Genomic DNA, 24,398 nt, shown 5'->3' with positions numbered 1-24,398 from the left:
AAATCCCAGTAACAACAATACTGCAAGAAAATAAATTTAAATGGAATAAATCATTTGAAAAAAAAAAAAAAAACTTTCAATACACCACACATGTTTCTTTATTTATCATTTAGTTACCTTCCCCTGACTGGCTTCATTGTGCTTTTGATACAAGATAGGCTATGTTGTATGATTCTAATATTGATATGTGAGTTCTGTACAGGCCCAAAGCCATCGTCTTTATGTTGACTAGTTAAAATTTTTGAAAGGATCACTTACATATATTATATAATACAGATAACTAAAATAGTCTGATAGGAAAGAATCACTCCCACATATATTTTAATTCCTTTTTATTTTCTTTTTTCTTTCTTTTTATAGAATGCTTCCTTTGACTATCTATATAAACAGTAAATTATGGGCATTTTATATCAAAAAGTAAAAAAGGGCCATTTGACAGTTGCCACTAGGGTAGACTAAAACAGGTCACAGGAAAGACCTCACTACCAAAATCATCCAAGCACTTTCAACAAAATTGCCATTTGGGTATACAGTATGACTAATAAAAATTCATGTTGCATTAAAAAGCATAAATCCAGCCTTTCAGCGCACAGAAAGAATCACGAACATAAAGATCCATAAATCAGGGATTCCTGTAATTCTTTATTATTTTATTAAACATTTATTCAACATAATAAGATAAAGTTCTTATTAGACAAACAGGGAATTGATGCCACAGATCGGCACCTATGAATACATAAGATGATATAACTTATATTGTGAAGCACTGTTCTGTGCCTAGTGTGTGTTCTACTTCTCTGGTTCATTCAACATTTTCTATTCAAACAATGTTTTCATCACCCAAGGGGCTTTTGACATTGTGGTATGACTCAAGAGTCAACATAACAGATGCCTTCAACTAGACAAAATCAGAATATCTTAAAACACTTACGTACAACAGATAAAAGCTTTCTGTGTACGCTGTACCTTATTATGAAAGTAAAACTGTGTTCAGCAATCTAATCTAGGCTTGACACGAAGATTTAATCCATCTTCAGTCATATGGAGTGTCAGTGAGGGACGATATTTCACTTCCTTACCCTCAACAGCTTCAAATTTGAAGAAACGTACCAGCACAGCAGCAAAAATCTTCATTTGCATGTATGCAAACTCCTTGCCAAGACAAATGCGAGGTCCAGCCTGTAAGTCAAGCACACCTTATCGATTTCAAGGCATGACCATAGGTACTTTTCAAAAGATTAACTATCAGGGTTATGAGACTTACCTGAAATGCAGTGAATTTGAATGGTGACTGAGGCGTAAAAACTCCATTCTGAAGCCACCTCTCTGGCCTAAACTCCTCTGCATCACTGCCCCAGAGGTATTTCATTCTTCCCATTGAGTAAGGGACATAGTTGATGATATCACCTTTCTTGACTTTGAATCCATCGGGAAGGATGTCATCAGAAACTACATACTTTGCATCCTGCAAATTGTGTTTTGTCAATTTATGATGAGCCATACTCTTTGATCTTGAAATCAATACTAAATGGAGAACGATGATGAATATAGGAGGTATTATATTCAAAAGGTACAACTATTTCTGCACTTCTAATTTAAGCATAGGAATCCAAAAATCAAATGAACTTATCCATATTTTTGCAAAAGAAAAGTCATAAAAGAAATTGGTTTGGGCAAACCCACAAATGCAATGAAAATATGGATATAATATTATGCCATATATCCTCTATCCTAACTAATGGAATTCCAGTGCATGCTAACAAGAGGAGAAACAAGACTAACAAGACACAATTATTGATGGACAATGATTAGTCAAAAGAATGTTGGAGACACCCAAATGACCGAAGAAATATATGCGTCTTACCACAGGAACAGCTGGGTGTAAGCGCAAGGCTTCTGATAAAGCTGCTTGAAGATAGTGCATGTTATCCAATACTGTGTGCGTCAGACTTTGAGAAAACATACTTATAGATTCTTCAATTGACATACATTCATTCTCCTTGACCAGGCCACAAATTTCTTGCAGAATTTTTCCTTCAACATCTGGATTTTTGCAAAGCAAATGAACAAACCAACAAAGGGTAACTGCAGTTGTGTCCCGGCCAGCTATCATGAAATTCAGAATAATATCTCGGAGATACTTGTCCGAGTAATTCTCTGGGTGTTTCTCACTCAATGCAATAAAGCGAGACAATATATCTGGTTTTACCTGTAAAAATATTTGAACCCAGTGACAGAGAAACAAGGTCATGAATTCCAGCAATAAACTAGTCAGAGAAATGTGAAAAGAACAATTAGATAGTCTGCTTGTGGCATAAGATACTAAGACAGGTGTGAGAATTCTCTTACATAGTTAGTTTGGACGGAAATCTCCTGTCTTCCCTTCTGAATGACCTTGTAGATAAAATCATCCACTGTTTTGATACTTTCCTTCACGGTGACTTCTGACCCAATATTGAAGTATCGTTTTAATTTCCAAGAAAGATCAATATAACGCCACAAAAGCATAGCATTTGCAGTATCAAAAGCCTCTGCAAAAGATGCCTCTGCTCCAGAGTTGGCATTCGATAAGCTGTTGATCTCCACCCCAAAGGCCAGTTTGCAGATTGCATCCATTGTTGATTTCAGTAAAAGACCCTATTGGCATTTATCCCTGTCAAATTGTGATTCTGCCCCATACTATTTTGCCATAGAGTATTCACATAAGGATATATAAAGAAATACAGAAAGAAATTAATGTGAAAAGAACTCCCATCCTAGGGATGCCCTCTAGCAATAGCGTGTAATCAATCACATGGATATCAACTGCAATCCCAAGAGGTCCCTAGGGGCTGATATCAATAATCATTTTCTCACATGGCACATCGCCTTCTTTCTTGGAATTTCAAGAGGCAACCATTAGTAAGTCTTGAAACTGGAATTTCATATATATAGTTTGAGGCCTCAGGGATCCTTTCTGCATATCGAAATGGAGAGTGGCTCAACCATCAACTACAATCACTATTTTTAACCCTAATGGATTCAATTAAATTTGAACTTGTGACCTAAAACCTCAGCATCAACAACATACTTGGGTGAATGGCAATTAATTGCACTAATCCTTGGGCTAGCCTTTAATAAATGTGTGTGTATAGACCCTAGGGATAACTTGGCTAGTTCAACCCTTTCCACTATGGTGTAATTATCCAGGAAGTCATGGAATCCATTCTCACTTTGGCCTACAGGTTTACTAGCTGTTATTGTGGCTAGCAGTGAATACAGCCATCCCTCCAGAAAGCCACGGGGTGCTGGTAAGGTACTAGCTTCCTGGACAATGATCAGTCAAAAGAATGTTTGTGATACCTAAATGACTGTATAAATATACGCGTCTTACCACAGGAACAGCTGGGTGTAAGCGCAAGGCTTCTTATAAAGTGGCTTGAAGATAGTGCATGTTATCCAATACTGCATGCGTCAGACTTTGAGAAAACATAATTATAGATTCTTCAATTGACATACATTCATTCTCCTTGACCAGGTCACGAATTTCTTGCAGAATTTTTCCTTCAACATCGGGATTATTGCAAAGAAAATAAAAAAATCCACAAAGGGTAACTGCAGTTGTGTCCCGACCAGCTATCATGAAATTCAAAATAATATGTCGGAGATACTTGTCCGAGTAATTCTCTGGGTATTTCTCACTTAATGCAAGAAAGAAAGACGGTATGTCTTTACCTGTAAAAATATTTGAAGCCAGTGACAGAGAAACAAGGTCATGAGTACCAGCAATTAACTAGTCCGAGAAAATGTGAAAAGAACAATTAGAACGTCTGCTTGTGACATAAGTTCCAAACCAAGTTCTCTTACATAGTTATTTTGGACAGAAATCTCCCGTCTCCTCTTCTGAATACCTTGTAGACAAAATCATCCACTGTTTTGATGCTTTCTTTCATGGTGACTTCTGACCCAATATTGAAGTATTGTTTTAATCTCCATGCAAGATCAACATAACACCACAAAAGCATAGCATTTGCAGTATCAAAAGCCTTTGCAAAAGATGCCTCTGCTCAAGAGTTGATATTTGATAAGCTGTTGATCTCCAACCCAAAGCCCAGTTTGCAGATTGCATCCATTATTGATTTTAGTAAAAGACCCTATTGGCATTCATCGCTGTCAATTTATGATTCTGCACCATACTATTTTTCCATGGAGTATTCACACAAGGATATATAAAGAGATACAGAGAGATTAATGTGAAAAGAGATCCCATCTGAGGGACATGATCTCTAGCAATAGCTTGTAATCCATCACATGGATAACAACCGCCATGATTCCTAAAGCATCAGTCGCTTCCTCCTTTCTTGATTTTCGGCCCATTTCACTCTGCAACATCACTTACAAACTTATATCAAAAATTATTGCAGAGCGCATCAAAGGAACCCTCTCGATTCACATATCACGGGAACAATCAGGTTTCCTTCACAACAGGCTGATACACGATGCAGTGGCCACCACTCAGGAGATTATTCATTCCATCCATACCAGGAAAACTAAGGCTTTAGTGATGAAAGTGGACCTTTGGAAAGCTTATGATTGTGTTGACTGGGCATTCTTGCGCCTCATCCTATCAAAGATTGGCCTATCTACACCAATCATTGAGTGGATCATGGCTTGTGTTTCTAGTGCACATTTTGCAGTTCTGATCAATGGATACCCTTCAAAATTCTTCAGTGCTAGCAGGGGACTACGACAAGGTTGTTCACTTTCTCCTTTGTTATTCATTTTGATAATGGATTGCCTTAGCCTCAAGATCAAGTTGGCTGTTTTAGGAGGTCAATTCAATGGTATAAGGTTGTGTGCAGTTATTAAGGTCTCACATAATTTTTTTGTGGATGATATTCTAGCATTTGGAATGGTGTCTAGGACACAATGGAGGGTGTTCTATGATATATTGCAACGATTTGGAGCTGCATCAGGTATGCTGGCAAATGAAGGTAAATCTTATATACTATACTCATCGGGAGATCCGGGGGAGATTAATGAGATTGTAAGATTATTCAACTTCCAATCTCGGCCTTTGTGTGACGACCTCACATACCTTGGTTTTAGACTCAAGCTTAATAACTACAAAATTGCAGATTGGCTTTGGATAATTGACAAATATAGGTGCAGACTAAATGGATGGGCACATTGATGGCTGTCCCTAGGGGGTCGATACATATTGGCACAAGTTGTACTTCAACAGCTGACTGTATACTGGGCACATTTATACATCCTCCCCTCGGCCATCATTAACAAAATCAAACACATCATGGCACATTTTATTTGGGCAGGAAGGGAAGAAATTCAGAAATATCATCTCACAAAATGGGAAAGTATTACTATCCCAAAGGACCAAGGTGGCTGGGGTATTTTAGATATAAAATTTTTTGGATGGGCTCTTATTATGAAATCCCTGTGGCGAGGACTATTCAAGGAAGGAATCTGGAGGGACATCATCTCCACAAAATACTTGGAAAAGAAAAGGGCAGAAGACTAGATCAGATCAGGACTACTTGGGAGCAACTCTGGATCCTATATCTGGAGAAGTTTCCAAAAAGTGAGGGATTTGTTTTTGCAGAGAATCTATTGGACTTTTGGCAGGGGAAATCATTATTGGTATTGATAGCATTAAGGAGGTGGTTGTTGCACATGATTTCACTGGGGATCTATTGCAACGACTACAAGCTCGAGGCATATTCCTGTTAGAACAAGCAATTGCTGATTGGAATGGGAGTTTTCCTATTTGGAAACAGGCGGGGCTTGACAGGTACATATGCGGAAGAATGGGATGCTTTTATTCAGTCTCTTAGACTTGTAGGACTTTGCAGAACAGAGGAGGAGGGCCTCATCACCTGGGTCGGGAAGCTGCGGGCTAATTTGGTGGAAGTGGCGGACACTTACAGGTATCTTATTCTCACTACCCATGCTCTACATCATACTTGCTCGTTCTATAAGGTTTGGAAACTTGACATCCCTATCAAGATCATACTATTCATTTGGCTGGTTTGGAGGAACAAGAACCTCACCTGGGAAAATCTATGTAAGAGGGGACTCAATGGGCCAGGGAAATGCCCTCTGTGCAAAAAGTTAAAACTCTTTCGAAAACAATTCTCATCTGTTCTTTGAGTGCCTGACCACTATCATAGTCTGGAACAACATTTTCTCTTCTTTAAATCTACCTTGCAGAAGATTTGGACACATAGAAGAATGTCTCCAATGGTGGTTGGCACGGAGAGGTAAGGTTAAGGCGACTCCTTTTCTTACTATTTGGGAAATATGGCGTGCTAGGTATGGACACATATTTAAGGTGTTGACGCAGAGGCTAAGGAGGCCAGCGCTGAGGACACAAAGGGATAAGAGGCTAACACAGAGGCCATAGAGGCTGACGCAGTTGACGCAGAAGGCTTCATAGGTTGTGGTGAGGTGATTCAGTGGGACAGACTGAGAGTTGATTGGCTGATGCAGAGCCAGAGAGGGTGACGCAGTCCCTAAGAGGGTGATGCAATTCCAGAGAGTGCGTGGAGCAGGTTTTGCTGTCCAGCACAAGGAATAGCCAGAGTCACTATGGGATCATTCATCCGGATGCTAATCAACCGGAATATCTGTCTCCAGATAGAGGTATTGCTGCCAAGGAAATTCTCTGAAGGGTGATCCATTTCTGGCACCCTGGTTGTATTCAAAATCTACTTAATAATAAAATCCTCTATATGCTGCACTGGGTTTCCCGCATTGGGTTTTTCCAGGGACGATTGTCCAAAAAATAACAGTGTCTCTTGTGTTGTCTCAGTTTATCTCAGTTGTTGATCTGTATGTTTGGGAAGGCTGCAATTGTGTTTATTTCGATATTTATGCATATAAATAACTTGTTAAATGTAAAGAACACGTACGAGATAATAAACCAGATATTGCAGTAGGGGTTTCTGATGTGCTAGAGTTAGGAATTTTCACATGGTATCAGAGGGATTGCAGATCACAGGAGGACTGAAGACACTAGCCGAGAAATCTGAGAGTTTGTAGCAGAGAAGTAGTTGTCCCGAAAGACAGCGTTGTTTCAGAGCCAGAGACGCAGAAGGAGGAGTGACACAGTGCAGAGAAGGTGACGCAGAGGCTCACGCAATGCCTGCGTCAGCATTCTGAGCCAGGAGAGGAAGACGCAGTAGCTGGGAGGAGCCCACGCAGTAGCTGCATCAATTGTCCAGGCCAGCACAGAGGCAGAGGGGGGCAGATCAGGCCTACGCAGTGCCAAGTCATCTTTCTCAGCCAGGAAGGATTGACGCAGTGGCCAGGAGGAGTTGATCCAGCTCTCACTGTGATTGCACAGAGCCAGAAGGGCTCAGATTCTTCGAGTTGTCAGGGCTAAGGGAGCTGTGTAGATTTTGATTTGAGGAGCTGGTGGGACGTTGTTTCTGTTAGTGCAGAACAGTGTCTAAGGAGACTGAACCAAGGTAGAGGGAAGCACTACCTCGACAGATTTCTAGCTAAGAAATCTAGATCCGGGTTGTAGCGACAAAGGAGGATTGGAGAGGAGTGATTCGACAGTTGGCCGAAGGATTTCTGAGAGGGAAATCAGGAGTCAAAGGGAGTCTAAAGAAGAGGAGCAGAGATGGCAATGAACAAATTGAGGGATCAGGACAGATTGGACAGGGCTTCCAATTTTGTCATCTAGAAGGCCAGGATCCTGGCAATCCTGGATAAACATCGCATCAAGGACTATGCCTTGAGAACAATAGCTGTCCCAGTTGACCCTGATGCAAATGAGAAGTATGAGGAGGCCCAGGCGAAGGAGAAATGCATGATCCTAGACAAGGTCAAGGATCATGTAAACCACATATTGCTGAGAAGAACACAACAAGGGAAATGTGGCAAACCTTGACCACCTTATACCAGGGCTCTTCCGTGCAGCGGAAGATGTTATTGGAAAATCAACTGAGGTCATATCAAATGCAGAAAGGAGAGGAGATAGATCCCTTCCTTCTCAAGTTGCAAGGGATTCGCGACCAGCTTACTTCCGTGGGGTCTACACCAGATCTAGAGTTCATGGTCAAGACTGCCCTAAATGCAGTCTCCGAGGAGTGGGAGACATTTGTCCAAAGCATTTTGGGCAGAGAAACTCTCCCCAGTTGGGAGGAGATGTGGGCAACTCTTCGACAGGAAGAGCTCAGGAGAATGACCAAGGTGGGGAGTAGCGATAAGGGAGTTCGAATCAAGAAAGAGGAGGAGGAGGATGCAGCTCTCGCATCAATGGGACAGTAGGGGGTTCAGAAGAGGAAGAAGAAAGACATCTCCAAAGTCAAGTGCTTCAACTGTGGGGAGCTGGGACATTATGTCTCTTAGTGCCCCAAGAAGAAAGGCAAGGGAGAAGCTTTCGACTCAAAGGCTGCTCCAGCAAAGGCAGAGAAGGATGTCGAGACTGATGATGATTGTTCCATGAGTGCTCATGCGCCTCTAGAGAAGAGGTGGGGAGACATAGAGATGTAGTCGATAGGACTACAGAAGGGGGGCAGGAACCTTGAGGTACCCAAACTCTTGGATCACATCCGGCTACGGGAGCCCTTAACGACAGTAGCACGATGACAAATTTCGGGTGGAGCAAAGTTTGTTGGAGCGGCAAGGCAAGGCTAGAGTGCGGAAGTCTTTGGCAGCGCAGCAAGGTTGCAGCAGTGCGAGAGGCACAAAGGTGTTTGCAGCAGCGCAGTGGCAGCACAGGGAGCACAGGATAGCAGCAAAGGTAGCTTTAGCATCACGAGGCCTCCAGACTGGCCGAGATGTCAGTATTTGGGGGAATTCAGTTACTTACTTCTCGGTAATTGAGTTGCGGTGCAACAATTAGCAGTGGCAGTGCTATGGGCAGCATGATGCAAAATTTTGAGAGGGAGCTGCAATACAGATGTAGCAGTGGCAGTGGAAGTGTCATGGGCAGCAGTACAGGAAGAAGCAGTGTAGAGGATGTGAGGCAACAGGCCAAGCATCAACACAGGTACCGATGTGGAGGATCAATGTGATGTTTCTGTGGTGAAGCATTACTAGAGCACATTCCTCGCTAAGAGGGAGTGTTGATTTTTGGTAGCATCGGATGTGATCTAGCCATGAAAATTGGTGGAGAGGCTAAACCACATGAGATCTCCAAGACCCAGAAATCGTTTGGGGAAATTCCACCCAGATGGAGAGATATTAAAATAATTAATATTTTTAATGGGGTTCCTAAGTCTAAACTTAGGAAAATTAAAATATTAATGTGTATTAATATAATATGGGTGAAAAAGTTCTCAATAACGAGGATCAAGCCAGATCTAATCTTAGACATTGATTATGGACTCAATCTCAGTTGTTGAATCGTCAATAAGAAAAGTATAAGGGGAGGCTTGAGGGTTAGTTGGAGACACACCAAGACACCAAGAGAAATCAGTCATTTCGATTTTCTGGGGCAAGGTTTGCTAAGGAAATCGAACAAGTGATCAGTTGCAGTGAGGGGCATCTCGGCAGTAAGCTGAGGAATACATATGAAAGAGGCATCAGAGTGTCGAAAGAGGCAGAGCAGAGCCTTGGAGGGATGACGCAGAGGCAGCAAGGGTTGACGCAGAGGCTGAGGAGGCCAGCGCTGAGGACGCAGGGGGCCAAGAGGCTGACGCAAAGGCCGTAGAGGCTAACGCAGTTGACGCAGAAGGATTCAGAGGCTGTGGTGAGGTGATTCAGTGGGACAGACTGAGAGCTGATTGGTTGATGCAGAGCCAGAGAGGGTGACGCAGTTCCAGAGAGTGCGTGGAGTAGCTTTTGCTATCCAGCACAAGGAATAGCCAGAGTCACTGTGGGATCTTTCATCAGGTTGTTGATCAGCTGGAATATCTGTCTCCAGATAGAGGTATTGCTACCAAGGAAATTCTCTGAAGGGTGAGCCATTTCTGGCACCCTAGTTGTATTTAGAATCTGCTTAATAATAAAACCTTCTATATGCTGCACCGGTTTTCCTGCATTGGATTTCTGCGGGGACGATTGTCCAAAAATAACGGTGTCCCGTGTGTTGTCTCAGTTTATTTCAATTGTTGATCTGTATGTTTGTGAAGGCTGCAATTGTGTTTATTTCGATATTTATGCATATAAATAACTTGTTAATGTAAAGAACAAGTAGGGAATAATAAACCAGATATTGCAGTAGGGGTTTCTAGTGTGTTAGATTCAGGAACTTTCACATAAGTGAGTTCTGATCATTTCTCACCACATCATCCAAAAGATCTTACTTCGGCTAGAAAATGTTACGATTCCCACTTGACCAATTCGGGATCGATCTCACAGATCTCTTTCACATCCCTTGCACTTCCCGACGGGGTTCTTTGATGGTGTTGCGTATCGATCTCAATGTGGTTGTGGTGTATGGGTTCGTGTGAACCAGAATTATCAATACAGGATACACTGGAATGGTGGACCAGGCACAAATATGAGAGCTGAAGTCTTGGCTCTTTGGGGACTTCTTTGGTTCTCCAGACAACTGTCCATTTACACCCTATTTGTATATGGGGACTCGCAGGTACTAATCGAAGGTTTGTTGACAAACACTAAGTTTTCCCCTCCTCATCTTACTACCTAGATTTCACAGATTAATATCCTCAGAGGGACTTTCTCTTCGATCTCTCTCCAGCACATTTCCGTGAAAGAAATTGGGTTGCAGACTCTCTGTCAAAGAAGGGGATCACTGATAATTTTGGATATATGCATTACACGCTCCTAGAGGAAAATTCAATCAGTGTCGAGGGCACTATCCCCCTCCTATAGCAGCAATATATTCCTCTTCATATTTTGATTTGTGATTTTGTCCACTGGTCATGCTCCGCTTTTTGTCTGGCCTTCAGATTGGGACATATATTTTCTTACTTTGTTTCTATACTGTAAGCATTGGTAGATCTTCTAAAAATTATGGCAGATATGTACCCTTACCTCTCTTTTTTCTTACTACTTAGCCTTTTGGAAGACCTAGATGTAAGTTTTTGTACAAAGACACTTTTTGCACTAATGCAATGGTACATAATATAAACCAGCGTTTTTTCGTCTAAAAAAAAACAACTGCCCAAGAGGGCCCTTAGGGATGATATCAGTAATTGTTTTCTCACAGGGCACTTCCCCATGTTCCTTGGAATTTCAGGAGGCAAGCATTAAGACAAGAGTCAGTGGTTATCTCTTTGGCAATACGTTTTGAAACCACAACTTCAAACTTATATATATATATATATATATATATATATAGTTTAAAGAAAAGTTTTGGGACCCCCTCATCTTCTATATATCATGATGGGGTAATTCAACCATCAACCATAATCACCATTGTTAACTCCAATGGACTCAATTATATGTGCGTGTTTTCCGCGTCAGCAACATACATGAGGTGAATGGCAATGAATTTGTTAGATCCCTATAATACTAGTGTATTCCCTTATTATTATTGTCATTGTAGCCCCTTATTGTTATTGTTGTGCCCATGTTGTCCCCATATTGTTATTATTGTGCCCCATAGAAGCCTACTATTGTTATTGTTGTGCCCTTACATTATTATTGTTATGTCGGCTCTGATTATATTGTGACCCGTTAGACTCCTATATATAGAAAGGAAGTCTTGTCATTTGTATCATCCAAGAATTGTTCATTTGTGTAATGTGAAAGAGGTTGTCCACTCGAAAAGGCTGATTTTGAAGTCGTTGATCTATCTTTTCTTCTATTTTGTGAGCTGTTGCATAATATTTGGTATCAGAGCTTTGGATTCTAGGATTTCGCTGCTTCAAACAAGTCATCGTGGCATTTTCGCTATAATTTTTTGTCTACAAAGTTTCAAAAGCTGAAATTAAAACCCATTTGAGCCAAAATTTTGATGAACCTCGGGTATGAATTTCAGATCTTGTCTCGCTATATTTTCAGCGATATGATCCAAGGAAGTTAGGGTTTTTGCAGGCTCCCGAATTATATCTCAAAAAAGTGACCTGGGGAAAACAACCATAACTTTCTCTCTGAGCATCAAACTGAAATTTGATAAAGAAGACGGACTATAGTTTTTTGTGTACCTTTACCAGGGCCGAAGGTCGAAACAGTGACACATGGCACTTCGTACAAGTTCACTCTATTGAATTAGTCTATAATCAGGCCATTGTGGGAGATTTGGAATAAATCTTTCTTGGTGAATCCAATCTTGATCAGACTTGCGAGGTTGGAAAGCGGACTTAGAGGGCTACCTCAGGACAAAATTTTAGACCTTGAAGATCCGAACTTATAGAGATACAACAGATTCAATATCAAGCTCCTACAAATAAAAAAAAGGTGTGTAGTATTTTTAAAATTTTGCATAAGTTTGATTTGAAAAATTAGTTTGAAGGAATTCAAAGGGCATAGTGAAGCATAATTATCATTAATTGATGCCCCGAAGAAAGAAAATGGAAAAACCTAGTAAGAAACCTGAAAGCTCTAGCATGACTCATGAAGAAAATGAAGAAATGCAACATGATATATCAAAATTACGAGACCAAGTGCAACAAATTTTATTCTCACAAAAAGTAACAGAAGCTAAGATGGATGGTTTAAAGAAAGGCATAGAAGCTAAGATGAATGGCATGGAAGCTAAGATGGATGGTGTGAAAGCTAAGATGGATGGTTTAGAAGTAAACATTGAAGATTTGAAGAAAGACATGGAAGGTTTGAAAGGAGGTTTGGCAAAGTTGTTACAAGAAATGCTTCCTAATGGTGAAAAGGTAGTAGAAGAAACTCATATTGAAAACAAAAGAAATGTTAGTCATGATTTCATAGACTCTAATGTTGAATTGAAGACCCGCCATGTTCCAAAGATCGATATGAGGAAGTTTGATGGCAAGGATCCCATAACATGGATACTACAGATGGAGCAATATTTCGATCTCCATAATGTGCAAAACACACAAAAGGTACGCATTACGACTTTATATTTGGAACCCAATCAGTTTGTATGGTATCAATGGCTCTGCTCTCATAAACAAATTGTCACTTGGGAAATTTTTACGGAAAAAATGATAGCACATTATGAGGATAACAAAAGCAACACCTTTTTTAGCCATTTGATAAATCTCAAACAAAAGGGTTCAATGGCGGAGCACATTGAGGACTTCCAAAAATTGAATATAAGGGTAAAAGATATTCCAGAGGAGCATAGGATTTATGTGTTCATAAGGACTTTAAAGGATAGCATCCAACATGAGGTTCGCCTTTGGGAACCTGATTCATTGGAGAAGGCATTCAAGTTGGCAAGAAAAAATGAAAGCAAAATTATGGCAACAAGGAAGCCTACCAATCACAACTATAAAGATGGAAGTGTTGTTGGCCCTAGCCTTCCACAACCTACAAGGTTGACACCACAACAATTTGAAGAAAAAAGAACAAAAGGGCTTTGTTACAGTTGTGATAACAAATACACTAAAGGTCATAAGTGTGTTGAGAAGAAATTATTTTACATAGATTGTGAAGAGGAAGAAGAAAAGGAACAAGAAACATCAAAAGAAGAAGATACACACTAGGAACAAACCCTAGAGAAAGAAGAAATGAATCCGACCATATCTTGTAATGCATTGGTCGGAATTACCACTCCTCAAACTATCAAGATAGAAGGACATATCAAGAAGAAAAAGGTAATAGTGTTGATTGATTCGGGCAGTACCCATAATTTTATTCATTGTAACATAGCGAAGGAATTGAATTGCTTCCTATATCCAACACCAGAATGCCAAGTGATGGTTGCAAATGGAGAAACCATAAATTGCTTTGGAAAGTGCCATAATATCAAGCTATCCATGGGAGAATATTTGTCGAATAGTCCAATGCTTTCCATGTTGAAGTTTCTAAGTTTACTTAGTTTAGAAACCCTTCATGCACTTTTTCTGAGTTATTCCTACCTACTTGTTAATTTTCCTTTAACAAGTTATTTACAAAGTAAATACTGATAATAAACACCAGTGCATGCTCAACATATTACAGATTAGAAACTAAAAGAAACAAGAGCAAACACACAACATGACACCATTATTTTTGGACCAATGTCCCCGGAAAAACCCAATGCGGGAAAACCAGTGCAGCTATCTGAGGGTTTTCTTATTAAGCAATATCATAGTACAATCTGGGTGCCGAAACTGGCCTACCCAACAGAGAATTTCCTTAGCATCTACACCTCACAGTTTGAGAGAAATCTCCTGGCTGAAACCCCGGAAAACCCTTTCGGTAGCTCCTCAGCACAAAACTGCTCTACAACCCCAGCGTCTTCCCAAACTGGACTGCGTTAGCCCCTCTCTGTCTCACGCTGGCCCTGCATCAACCTTTCTAGGCCTGCGTCTGCCCAAACTGGACTGCGTCAACCCCTCTCTGTCTCACGTTGGCCCTGCGTCAACCTTTCTAGGCCTGCGTCAGCCCTAGGAGACCTTGCGTCAGCCCCAGGAGACCTTGCATCAGCTCTAAGAGCCTCTACATTAGCTGCGCTACCCCTCTGGTGCTCTGCGCAACACTTGACTGCCTCTACGTGGCCCTGCGTGAGCCCTTGCTGGCTCTGCGTCACACTCCTTGGCTGCTGCACTTCTCTCCTGACACAATCTTTGCCTTCTCTGTTTCTCTGTACTCAATTCCCCTCAGCTGCTCTCCCGATCACTCATTCTATTTCTCTTAGCAAACCCCACTCTAAAGAATAGAATGACTAATCATCTGGTGTATTCTCCAAGTGACCCTCAAGCCTCCTCTTATACTTTTCCTGTTGACATCTCAACAGCCGAGATTAAGTCCCTAATCAACAGCTAAGATTAGATCTGGCTTGATCCATGTCTTTTGGACCATTCTAACACAGATTCATATTAATACACATTAATATTTTATTTTCCCTAAGTTTAGACTTAGGGACTCCATTAAAAATATTAATTATTTTAATATCTCCCGATCTGTTTAAAATCTGCCCAAACCCTTTCTCAGTATTGGAGATCTCATGTGCCCCAACCTCTCCACCAAATTTCATGGCTAGAGCACATCCGATGCTACCCCAAATCAACACTCCCTCTTAGTGAGGACTGTGCTCTAGCAATACTCCTCACTGAGTATTACTCTGATCATCCAACATTGGTACCTGTGCTGATGCTAGGCCTTCTTGCCCAACATCCTTTGCACTGCTGCCTCCTATACTGCTGCCCATGGTTCTGCCACTACCACTGCTACATCTGTACGACAACTCCCTCTGCATCTGTGTTGTTGCTGGTCCTTTCTCCCAGCACTGCATCCGCACTGCACCTCCTCTCATCATGCTACATCGTGTTGCCCACTGCTGCACTGCAACTCAGTTACTAAGAAGTAAGTAACTGATCTCCCAATTGACCTCCCTGTTGGGCTAGAAACACCCACTGACGCTGAAGCTCCCTCTGTCGCTGACAAGTGCTCCCTCTCTCTGACCTCTACGCTGCTGCAACAACTCCCTACATCACGCAATGTTGCACACCTTGTTGTGTCTTCCTGCACTGATGCAACACCCCTGTGCCTCTCGCACTGCTGCAGCCTGCTAGCTCTGCGCTGTCTCGGGACTCCTGTATTGTAGCTCTCTCTGCCGCTCCATCTACATCCATCTCTACCCACTTAGCCAGTCCTGCTACTCCTCGTCAAGGCTCCCGTAGCAAGGTCTAATCCAAGAGGCTGGGTACCTCGAGGGTCCTGCCCCTCATCCCCTGTAGTCTGCCTGACTACAGCTCGATGTCTCTCCACTTCTGGTCAAGTAGCACGTGTGCACTCATGGCATAATCATTGTCTATCAAAACTTCCTTCTCTGCCCGTGTTGGCGCTGCCTTAGTCTCGGAAGACTCTCCCTTACTCTTATTCCTTGGGCACTGGGTCAAATAATGACCCATCTCCCCACAGTGGAAGCACTTGATCTTGGAGATATCTTTCTTCTTCTACTTCTCTTGCTTTCCCTCAAATGCTAGGGCCACATCCTCCTCCTCCTGCTTGACCTTGATCCCTTTGTTGTTGCTACCTGTCTTTGATTGTCGTCTGATCTCTTCCTCGCGAAGCGCTGCCGACATCTCGTCCCAAGGTAGGAGAGTCCTTCTACCCAGGATGCTCTGGAAAAACACTTCCCACTCTTCTGAAACAACATTCAAAGCTGTCCTCACCATAAGCTCCTAATCCAGTGTCGCTCCTATAGCAGTCAATTGGTCTCGGATCTCATTCAGTCCTCGGAGGAAGGTGTCAATCGATTGATCCTTCTTCCTCTGATACAACCTCATATGGTTCTCGAGCATCATTTTTCTCTGCACGGAAGTATGCTGGTACAAGTTCTTGAGAGCCTCCCACATCTCAACTGCCGTTTCCTTCTCGGCTATATGTGGTATGCCATGATCCTTGACCCCGTCAAGGATAATGCACTTGGCCCTCGCCATCGCCTCTTCGTACTTGTCATTATCATTTGGGTCGATTGGGATAAGCTATAACCTTCAAAGTGAAGTTCTTGACATGATTCCTGTCAAGCATTCATAAGATTCTGGCCTTCCAGGCTACGAAGTTCGATGCTCTGTCCAGTTTATCCTGGTCTCTTACCCTGTGTAGTGCTATGATGCTCCTCTACTTCCCTCCTGGAAGTTCTCTATTCGACTCCTCTGAGTCTCTACTTCCCGTCTGGAAGTTCTCTTCTGGACTCCCTCTGAGTCCTAATTTCCCTCCTGGAAATCCTCCCGCCGCTTGTCGAGATGCCCCCTACTCTGATCGTCTTATGCAACTGCACTGCTGATCCAAGTTCCTCGGCTAGAAACCCTCAGCAACAACTCCTCTAGCCTTTCTCTGTCAGGTACTGTTCTGACTACAGTAACTCACCAACTCCACTCTGCAATATCTCTGCAGCCTTCTAGACTCTAGCAACTGCCTCTCTGTGAACTGCATCAGCCCCTCTTTACCTCACGCTAGCTCTGCGTCACCCCAGATGGGTCTGCGTCAGCCCTGGGATGCCCTGCATCAGCCTTCTGGCCCTCTGCGTCAGCAACACTGGCCTCTCTGAGGCTCTGCGCAGCTCCCGGCTTCTTCTGCGTGGCTCTGGCTGGCTCTGCGTCACACTTCTTGGCTTCTGCTCTGCTAGAAACAACTTCTGTCACCTCGGGATAGCTGTTTTCTGCTGCTATTTCTCCGCTCGGCTGATGTCTCTTAGTCCTCCTGTGATCTGCAATCACGCTCTGATACCATGTTAAAGTTTCTAAGCTTACTTAGTTTAGAAACCCTTCATGCACTTTTTCTGATTTATTCCTACCTACTTGTTAATTTTCCTTTAACAAGTTATTTACAAAGTAAATACTGAAAATAAACACCAGTGCATGCTCAACATATTACAGATCAACAACTAAAAGAAACAAGAACAAACACACCACATGACACCATTATTTTTGGACCAATGTCCCCAGAAAAACCTAATGGGGGAAAATCGGTGAACTATCTGAGTGTTTTCTTATTAAGCAATATCAGAATACAATCTGGGTGTCGAAACTGGCCTACCCAACAAAGAATTTCCTTAGCAGCTACACCTCACAGTTTGAGAGAAATCTCCTAGCTGAAACCCCGGAAAACCCTTCTGGCAACTCCTAAGCACAAAACTGCTCTGCAACCTCAGCGTCTGCCCAAACTGGACTGCGTCAACCCCTCTCCGTCTCACGCTGGCTCTGCGTCAGCCTTTCTAGGCCCGTGTCAGCCCCAGGAGGCCCTGCGTCAGCTCTGGGAGCCTCTGCGTCAGCTACGCTGGCCCCTCTGGTGCTCTGCGCAACACTTGGCTGCCTCTGCGTGAGCCCTTGCTGGCTCTGCATCACCCTCTTTGGCTGTTGCGCTGCTCTCCCGACACAATCTCTGCCTTCTCTGTTTCTCTGTACTCAACGCACCTTGGCTGCTCTCCCGATCACTGATTCTATCTCTCTTAGCAAACCCCGCTCTAAAGAATAGAATGACTAATCATCTGGGGTATTCTCCAAGTGACACTCAAGCCCCCTCTTATACTTTTCTTGTTCACTTCTCAACGGCCGAGATTAAGTCCCTAATCAACGACTAAGATTAGATCTGACTTGATCCATGTCTTTTGGACCATTCTAACACAGATTCATATTAATACACATTAATATTTTATTTTCGCTAAGTTTAGACTTAGGGACTCCATTAAAAATATTAATTATTTTAATATCTCCTGATCTGTTTAGAATCTGCCCAAACCCTTTCTGTGTATTGGAGATCTCATGTGCCCCAACCTCTCCACCAAATTTCGTGGCTAGAGCACATCCGATGCTATCCCAAATCAACATTCCATTCCAATGGGTGGTGGTGATGTTGTACTAGGAGTCCAATGGCTACAATCTTTGGGTGTGATAGCTTTTAATTTTCAAGAACTTTTCTTGAAATTTTTTTCAGAAGGAAAGTAAATTGAATTAAGGGGTATCACAAGGAAACCAGGGAAGATAATCAGCTATAATAGCATGACAAAGATTATAAAGAAATAACAACGTGGCATAATTGTACAATTATGTTCGCTAGAGGTTCCCACATCGAAATCATCTATTTCTCCAGATCTCCAAAAAGTCTTGGAAGGATCATGTTCAACATGTTGATAGAGTGCTCAAACTATTGGAGGAGAAACAATTATATGCAAAAGCTTCCAAATGTTTTTTTGGAGTACAAGAGATGGAATATTTGGGTCATATTGTATCTCATAAAGGTGTTAAGGTAGACCCTAGAAAAATTAAAGCCATTAAGAAATGGAAAATCCCCACGTCCATAAAGCATCTGCGATGATTTCTCAGGTTGACAGGGTATTATCGCAAGTTTGTTAAGAATTATGGGAGAATAGCAGCACCTCTAACAACATTACTGAAAAAAGATGCATTTTCTTGGACTCTAGAAGCAACAAAAGCCTTTGAACATCTTAAAGAGGCAATGTGCCAAGTATCGGTCTTAGCTACGCCAGATTTCACAAAAACCTTTATTGTGGAATGTGATGCCTCAGGAAATGGAATTGGTGTTGTTTTAATGCAATAACAAAGACCCATTGCTTTTGAAAGTCGTCCAATCAAAGGAAAGTATTTACACAAATCTATTTATGAGAAGAAAATGTTGGCAATACTACATGCACTTAAGAAATGGCGACCTTACCTAATGGGAAGACATTTCAAGGTAAAAACGGATCATGATAATATTAAATACCTTTTAGAACAATGATTATTTTCAGAACAATAGCAAAAATGGGTCACAAAGATGTTGGGTTATGACTTTGAAATCATCTACAAAAAAGGGAAGCAAAATGTTGTTGCAGATGCACTCTCAAGAAAGGATGAAGATGTGGAAGCATTGTTTTGTATCATTTCTATTATCCAACCAGATTGGATAAACAAAGCAAGGGATGAATGGAAGAATGATGAAGAAGTGTGGGAACTCATTCAAAAGTTGCAACAAGATCCCAGTACATCTGATACATTTTGCTGGAAAAATGATTCGTTATGGTACAAAGATCGCTTATACCTCTGTAAGAATTCCCAACTCAAACAAAAGATTCTTCTGGAATTGCACACCTGTCCCTTAGGAGGGCATTCAAGATTTTTAAAAACTTACCACAGGGTTAGGAAGGAATTCTTTTGGGATGGCCTTAAATCTGATATTCAAAAGTTTATTGCGGAATGTTTGGTTTTCCAACAAAATAAAGTTGAGACAATTAAGACCCCAGGTCTATTACAACCTTTATCCATTCCAAGTCAACGTTGGGAGGAGGATTCAAAGGATTTTATCACAGGTTTACCCAAGTCCGAAGGAAAGAGTGTCATCATGGTGATAGTTGAAAGAATTACCAAGTATGCACACTTTTGTGCATTATCTCATCCATTTAAAGCCAGTACAATTGTTGGACATATCCAACACTAGAATACCCAGCTCCAGTAATGTGAAAAACACACAAAAGGTACGCATTGCAAATTTATATTTGGAACCCAATCAATTTGTATGGTATCGATGACTTTTCTCTCGTAAACAAATTGTCACTTGGGAAATTTTTACAGAAGAAATGATAGCACATTATGAGGATACAAAAAGCAACACCTTTTCTAGCCAATTGATAAATCTCAAACAAAAGGGTTCAATGGTGGAGCACATTTAGGACTTCCAAAAATTGAATATAGGGGTAAAAGATATTCCAGAGGAGCATAGGATTGATGTGTTCATAGGGACTTTAAAGGATAGCATCCAACGTGAGGTTTGCCTTTGGGAATCTGATTCATTGGAGAAGGCATTCAGGTTGGCAAGAAAAAATGAAAGCAAAATATGGCAACAAGGAAGCCTACCACTCACAACTATAAAGATGGAAGTGTTGTTGCCCTTAGCCTTCCACAACCTACAAGGTTGACACCACAATAATCAGAAGAAGAAAGAGCAAAAGGGCTTTGTTACAGTTGTGATAGAAAATACACTAAAGGTCATAAGTGTGCTGAGAAGAAATTATTTTACATAGATTGTGAAGAGGAAGAAGAAAAAGAATAAGAAACATCAAAATAAGAGGATACACACTAGGAACAAACCCTAGAGAAAAAAGAAATGAATCCAACCATATCTTGTAATGCATTGGCCAGAATTACCACTTCTAAAACTATCAAGATAGAAGGACATATCAAGAAGAAAAAAGTAATAGTGTTGATTGATTCGGGCAGTACCCATAATTTTATTCATTGTAACATAGCCAAGGAATTGAATTGCTTCCTATATCAACAATCTTTCCTTGCACATAGTCCATAGCATCATGCTCTTCCAAAGTCAAGTCAAGAGACATCTTCCATGCATGATAATCAGACTTATCATTGAGCTAGTCATCAGATTTGAAGTAAGATGAGTAGGCCATTGAATCTTGTCCTTGTTCAACAAATCTCAGTGATTGCTCTTCTCACTCTTGCTTGGGCTTTGTCTTCACCTCAGCTCTGATACCATGTTAATTTTAGATAACAATGGTATGTTGTATGCTTAAGAGAAATTTACTTCAATTTTTCTTATTAGCCCAATATCAATTTCCAGATTTGCAATCACATTAACATGATAGTAAATGCAGATAGAACATAAATAATAAGCAGAAGACACACCAATACAACAAGACACAATATTTGGCGGATGCCAGGGAAAAACCCCAATGTGGGGAAAACCCTTTGATCAAATCTTCTTATTATTCTTCAAAAGTTCACCAGAGAGAGAGAGAGTACAATATACAAAATTTACTTGCCCAAACATTGTCAAAATTGTCCAGTCAAACTGCAGTCAACAAGATGCCCTAACCAGAAAGTCAACGCTGGTCAAACCAACAGAAATTCTCCTCCAATTCAGTTCGGTCAAACCCAGTCAACTCGGCCTCCAAAGATAGTTCAAATCAGCCCAAAACAGTCTTGAAAAATCTGGTCAAACCTTGTCAATGCACAGTCAACTTCTGCGGTCAAAGGGCTACAATCAACGCTAGTCAAATTGCCCCGAAAATCTTCATTTCTGTGCCAAAATATGTGGCCTAGATAAACAAAAATTCTCCTACAAAAATCGCAATCAAATGAAGTCAAACACTGCCCAGTCAACGCTGGTCAAAGTTGGCTGCAACTTAGTCAACACAGAGAACAAAAATTACCAGTCAACACTTCGCATGTGTGGAGAAGAACAGGTTGTTTGAAATTCGTACGACCCAATCAGATAAAGAGAGAGAAAGATGTGAGATGATGAGTGACCAAATGAGGAAAATGACTCCTCTATATATACACAATGTTGAGGGTGAAGAGACACATCGGTTGGGCTTTATGAGCCTACATTTGACTTCTGGTCGACCTTGACAATTTGTCCATAGAAGAAATAAATTCAAAATTCTATTTGTACTTGTCAGAATGAGATGATATTTAGATCAATCCTACACTTCTCGGAAAGAGGAATCCAATAAAAATATCATCTCCATCATATGAGCTGTCCAAGGTGGAGTTTGGCCCTAGTTTCCAATTTTAACACTCCCTCTCAACTAGAGAGAAAATCACCTGCCAAACCATTTTTCAATTTGTACCATCTATGACATCCCTGCTCTGCTCTGCTGAACCATGAAGAAATAATGAAGAAGAAATGATCAAGAGTGTATCATACCACTCTCTACTGACTCGAAGTCAGTGTCCATTGATCCCAGATCAATATCAAACATCCTAGCATAGGGAGTATGGTATTACTATATGCATCCATCGGTAGTACTATGGTTCCTATCCTCATTTTCCAACTCATTGGCCAGATGAGAGGTACTTTCCATGAGTCCTGAACTGCATGGGTATGATGTATCGATAGGAGAAGGTGAACCACTCATCCTGCTCATATGCCATAGGAGAAGTTGAACCACTCATCCTATGCATATATCAACCATCATGGGGTATCATAGGGGAAGGTGAACCACTCACCCTGTACACAACACACCACTAAGGGAAGGTGAACCACTCATCATATGCATATATCAACCATCATGGGGTATCACAAGGGAAGGTGAACCACTCACCCTGTACACAGCGCACCACTAAGGGAAGGTGAACCACTCACCCTGTACACAGCGCACCACTAAGGGAAGGTGAACCACTCACCCTATGGTTGCTCATAGCTCCAAGAAGTACCCCAAGCCCCTCGAAGCTCCCAGAGCTCAATATCCAACTCAAACGAGACCCTCATAAGAGGGTCTCTCCACAACTCCAAGTCGTTCACAAAAGGTTAAGAATTTGACCTTCCCCAGGGGCTTCGTAAGAATATCTGCGACTTGTTCATCAGTCCCAATGTGATGGAGCCTTATTGCTCCCCGTTGTACCATATCCCAGATAAAGTGGTACCTGATATCAATATGCTTGGAGCAGTCATGAAACACGAGATTCTCAGAAAGACGAATCCCACTTTGGTTGTCGCAGTAGATCACGGTGGTATCCAACACATGCCCAAACAACTCACTAAAGAGCTTCCTCAACCAAACAACTTCACAGGAGGCCATACTAGCAGCAATATATTCGGCCTCGACGGTGCTCAAAGCAATCAATTTCTGCTTCCTGCTCATCCAGGATATTGAAGTAGAACCTAGTGAGAAGCAACATTTTGATGTGCTCTTACGATCCACCACACTGCCAACCCAGTCAACATCAGAATAACCATGGAGCCTTAAATTCCCAACATTGTATCTCAGTCCATAGGTGATTGTGCCTCGAGGATATCTCAAGAGATTATTGGCAGCAATCCAATGTATGTGATGAGGCTCGACCATAAATTGACTCAATGTAGTCACTGCAAAACATATTTCCGGACAAGAGTTCACCAAGAACATTAGGGCCCCCACGAGTTGGCGATACTCATAAGGATTTCCCAAATTGGGCCCAATAGCACTTCCGCAGAACTTTTTGATGTTAAGTTCCATCGGATTAATCACAGACTTACAATACACCATCCCAAATATTTCAAGTAGCTTCACAATGCATTTTCCTTAGGTAAGGAAAATCTCACCTGGCTTTTGCCAGACCTCCAAGCCTAGGAAGTAGTGCATCAATCCTAGGTCCTTCATCTCGAATTCAAAAGCCAACTCCCTCTTGCATTGATAAATAAGAGGGTCTGCACTTGTCAGAAATAAATCATCCACATAAAGTACGAAGGTGAGAAGTCTATCATTTTCAACCTTAAAATAAAGGTTCGGATCAACTTCACTTCTAGTAAATCCCAGCTTCATCAAATAGTTGTCGATCCTCTCATACCAAGCTCAGAGAACTTGCTTCAAACTATAGAGGGATTTCTTCAACCTACATACATGTGTCTCCTGATCTTGAACTTCGAACCCCTCGGGTTGTTCAACATAGACTTCCTCTTTAAGTGAACCATGCAAAAAGGCGGTCTTCACATCCATTTGATGGAAATTCCATCCTTGAGAGGCAGCAAGGGCAAAGATTGAACGAATGGTGGTATATCGAGCAACTGGTGCAAATATCTCATCATAGTCCACACCTTCCTTTTGAGAGAAGCCTCAAGCAACAAACCTGACCTTGAACTTTTCAGCACTTCCATCAGCTCCATGCTTGATTTTGTAGAGCCATTTCAAGGTGACAACAAATTTGTCATTGGGTCTAGGGACCACATCCCAGACATCATTCTTTATTATTGACTCATACTCTTCGTTCATAGCATCCTTCCAAACTTGGTGCTTCACGGCTTCTTCGAATGTGCAAGGCTCAATTTGAACAATGGCGCTCATGGCAGCTAAGTACCCTTGGTACCTATTTGGATTTTTACTTTCATGAAATGTCCCCCGAGGTGCAATATGTCTCTAGAAATCTTCAAGAGTGTCCCTAAGCCATGAGGGTCTCGTTTTTTAGGAGGGCTCGTGAGGA

General features: G+C 41.6%; 1 protein-coding gene across 2 annotated transcripts in view; it reads right to left on the bottom strand.

Moving 5' to 3' along the window:
• Positions 1-612: 612 nt before the first annotated feature.
• LOC149195488 (cytochrome P450 704C1-like) overlaps positions 613-24,398 on the bottom strand; it is a 35,421-nt gene continuing 11,635 nt past the window's right edge. For both annotated transcript variants that reach the window (XM_089405338.1, XM_089405337.1), the window contains 4 exons: positions 2,350-2,637; positions 1,865-2,209; positions 1,265-1,465; positions 613-1,179 (listed from right to left, as the gene is read on the bottom strand). In XM_089405338.1, coding sequence (XP_089261464.1) covers positions 991-1,179; positions 1,265-1,465; positions 1,865-2,209; positions 2,350-2,637 — 1,023 coding nt within the window. In that variant the 3' untranslated portion in view covers positions 613-990. The remainder of the gene's footprint in view (positions 1,180-1,264; positions 1,466-1,864; positions 2,210-2,349; positions 2,638-24,398) is intronic.

Source organism: Pinus tabuliformis, chromosome 2_2, assembly GCF_031772625.1.
Source record: "Pinus tabuliformis cultivar Carrire ecotype Pingquan chromosome 2_2, CPIR1, whole genome shotgun sequence".
Lineage (NCBI taxonomy): Eukaryota > Viridiplantae > Streptophyta > Pinopsida > Pinales > Pinaceae > Pinus > Pinus tabuliformis.
This window is presented reverse-complemented; position numbering and strand designations above follow the sequence as displayed.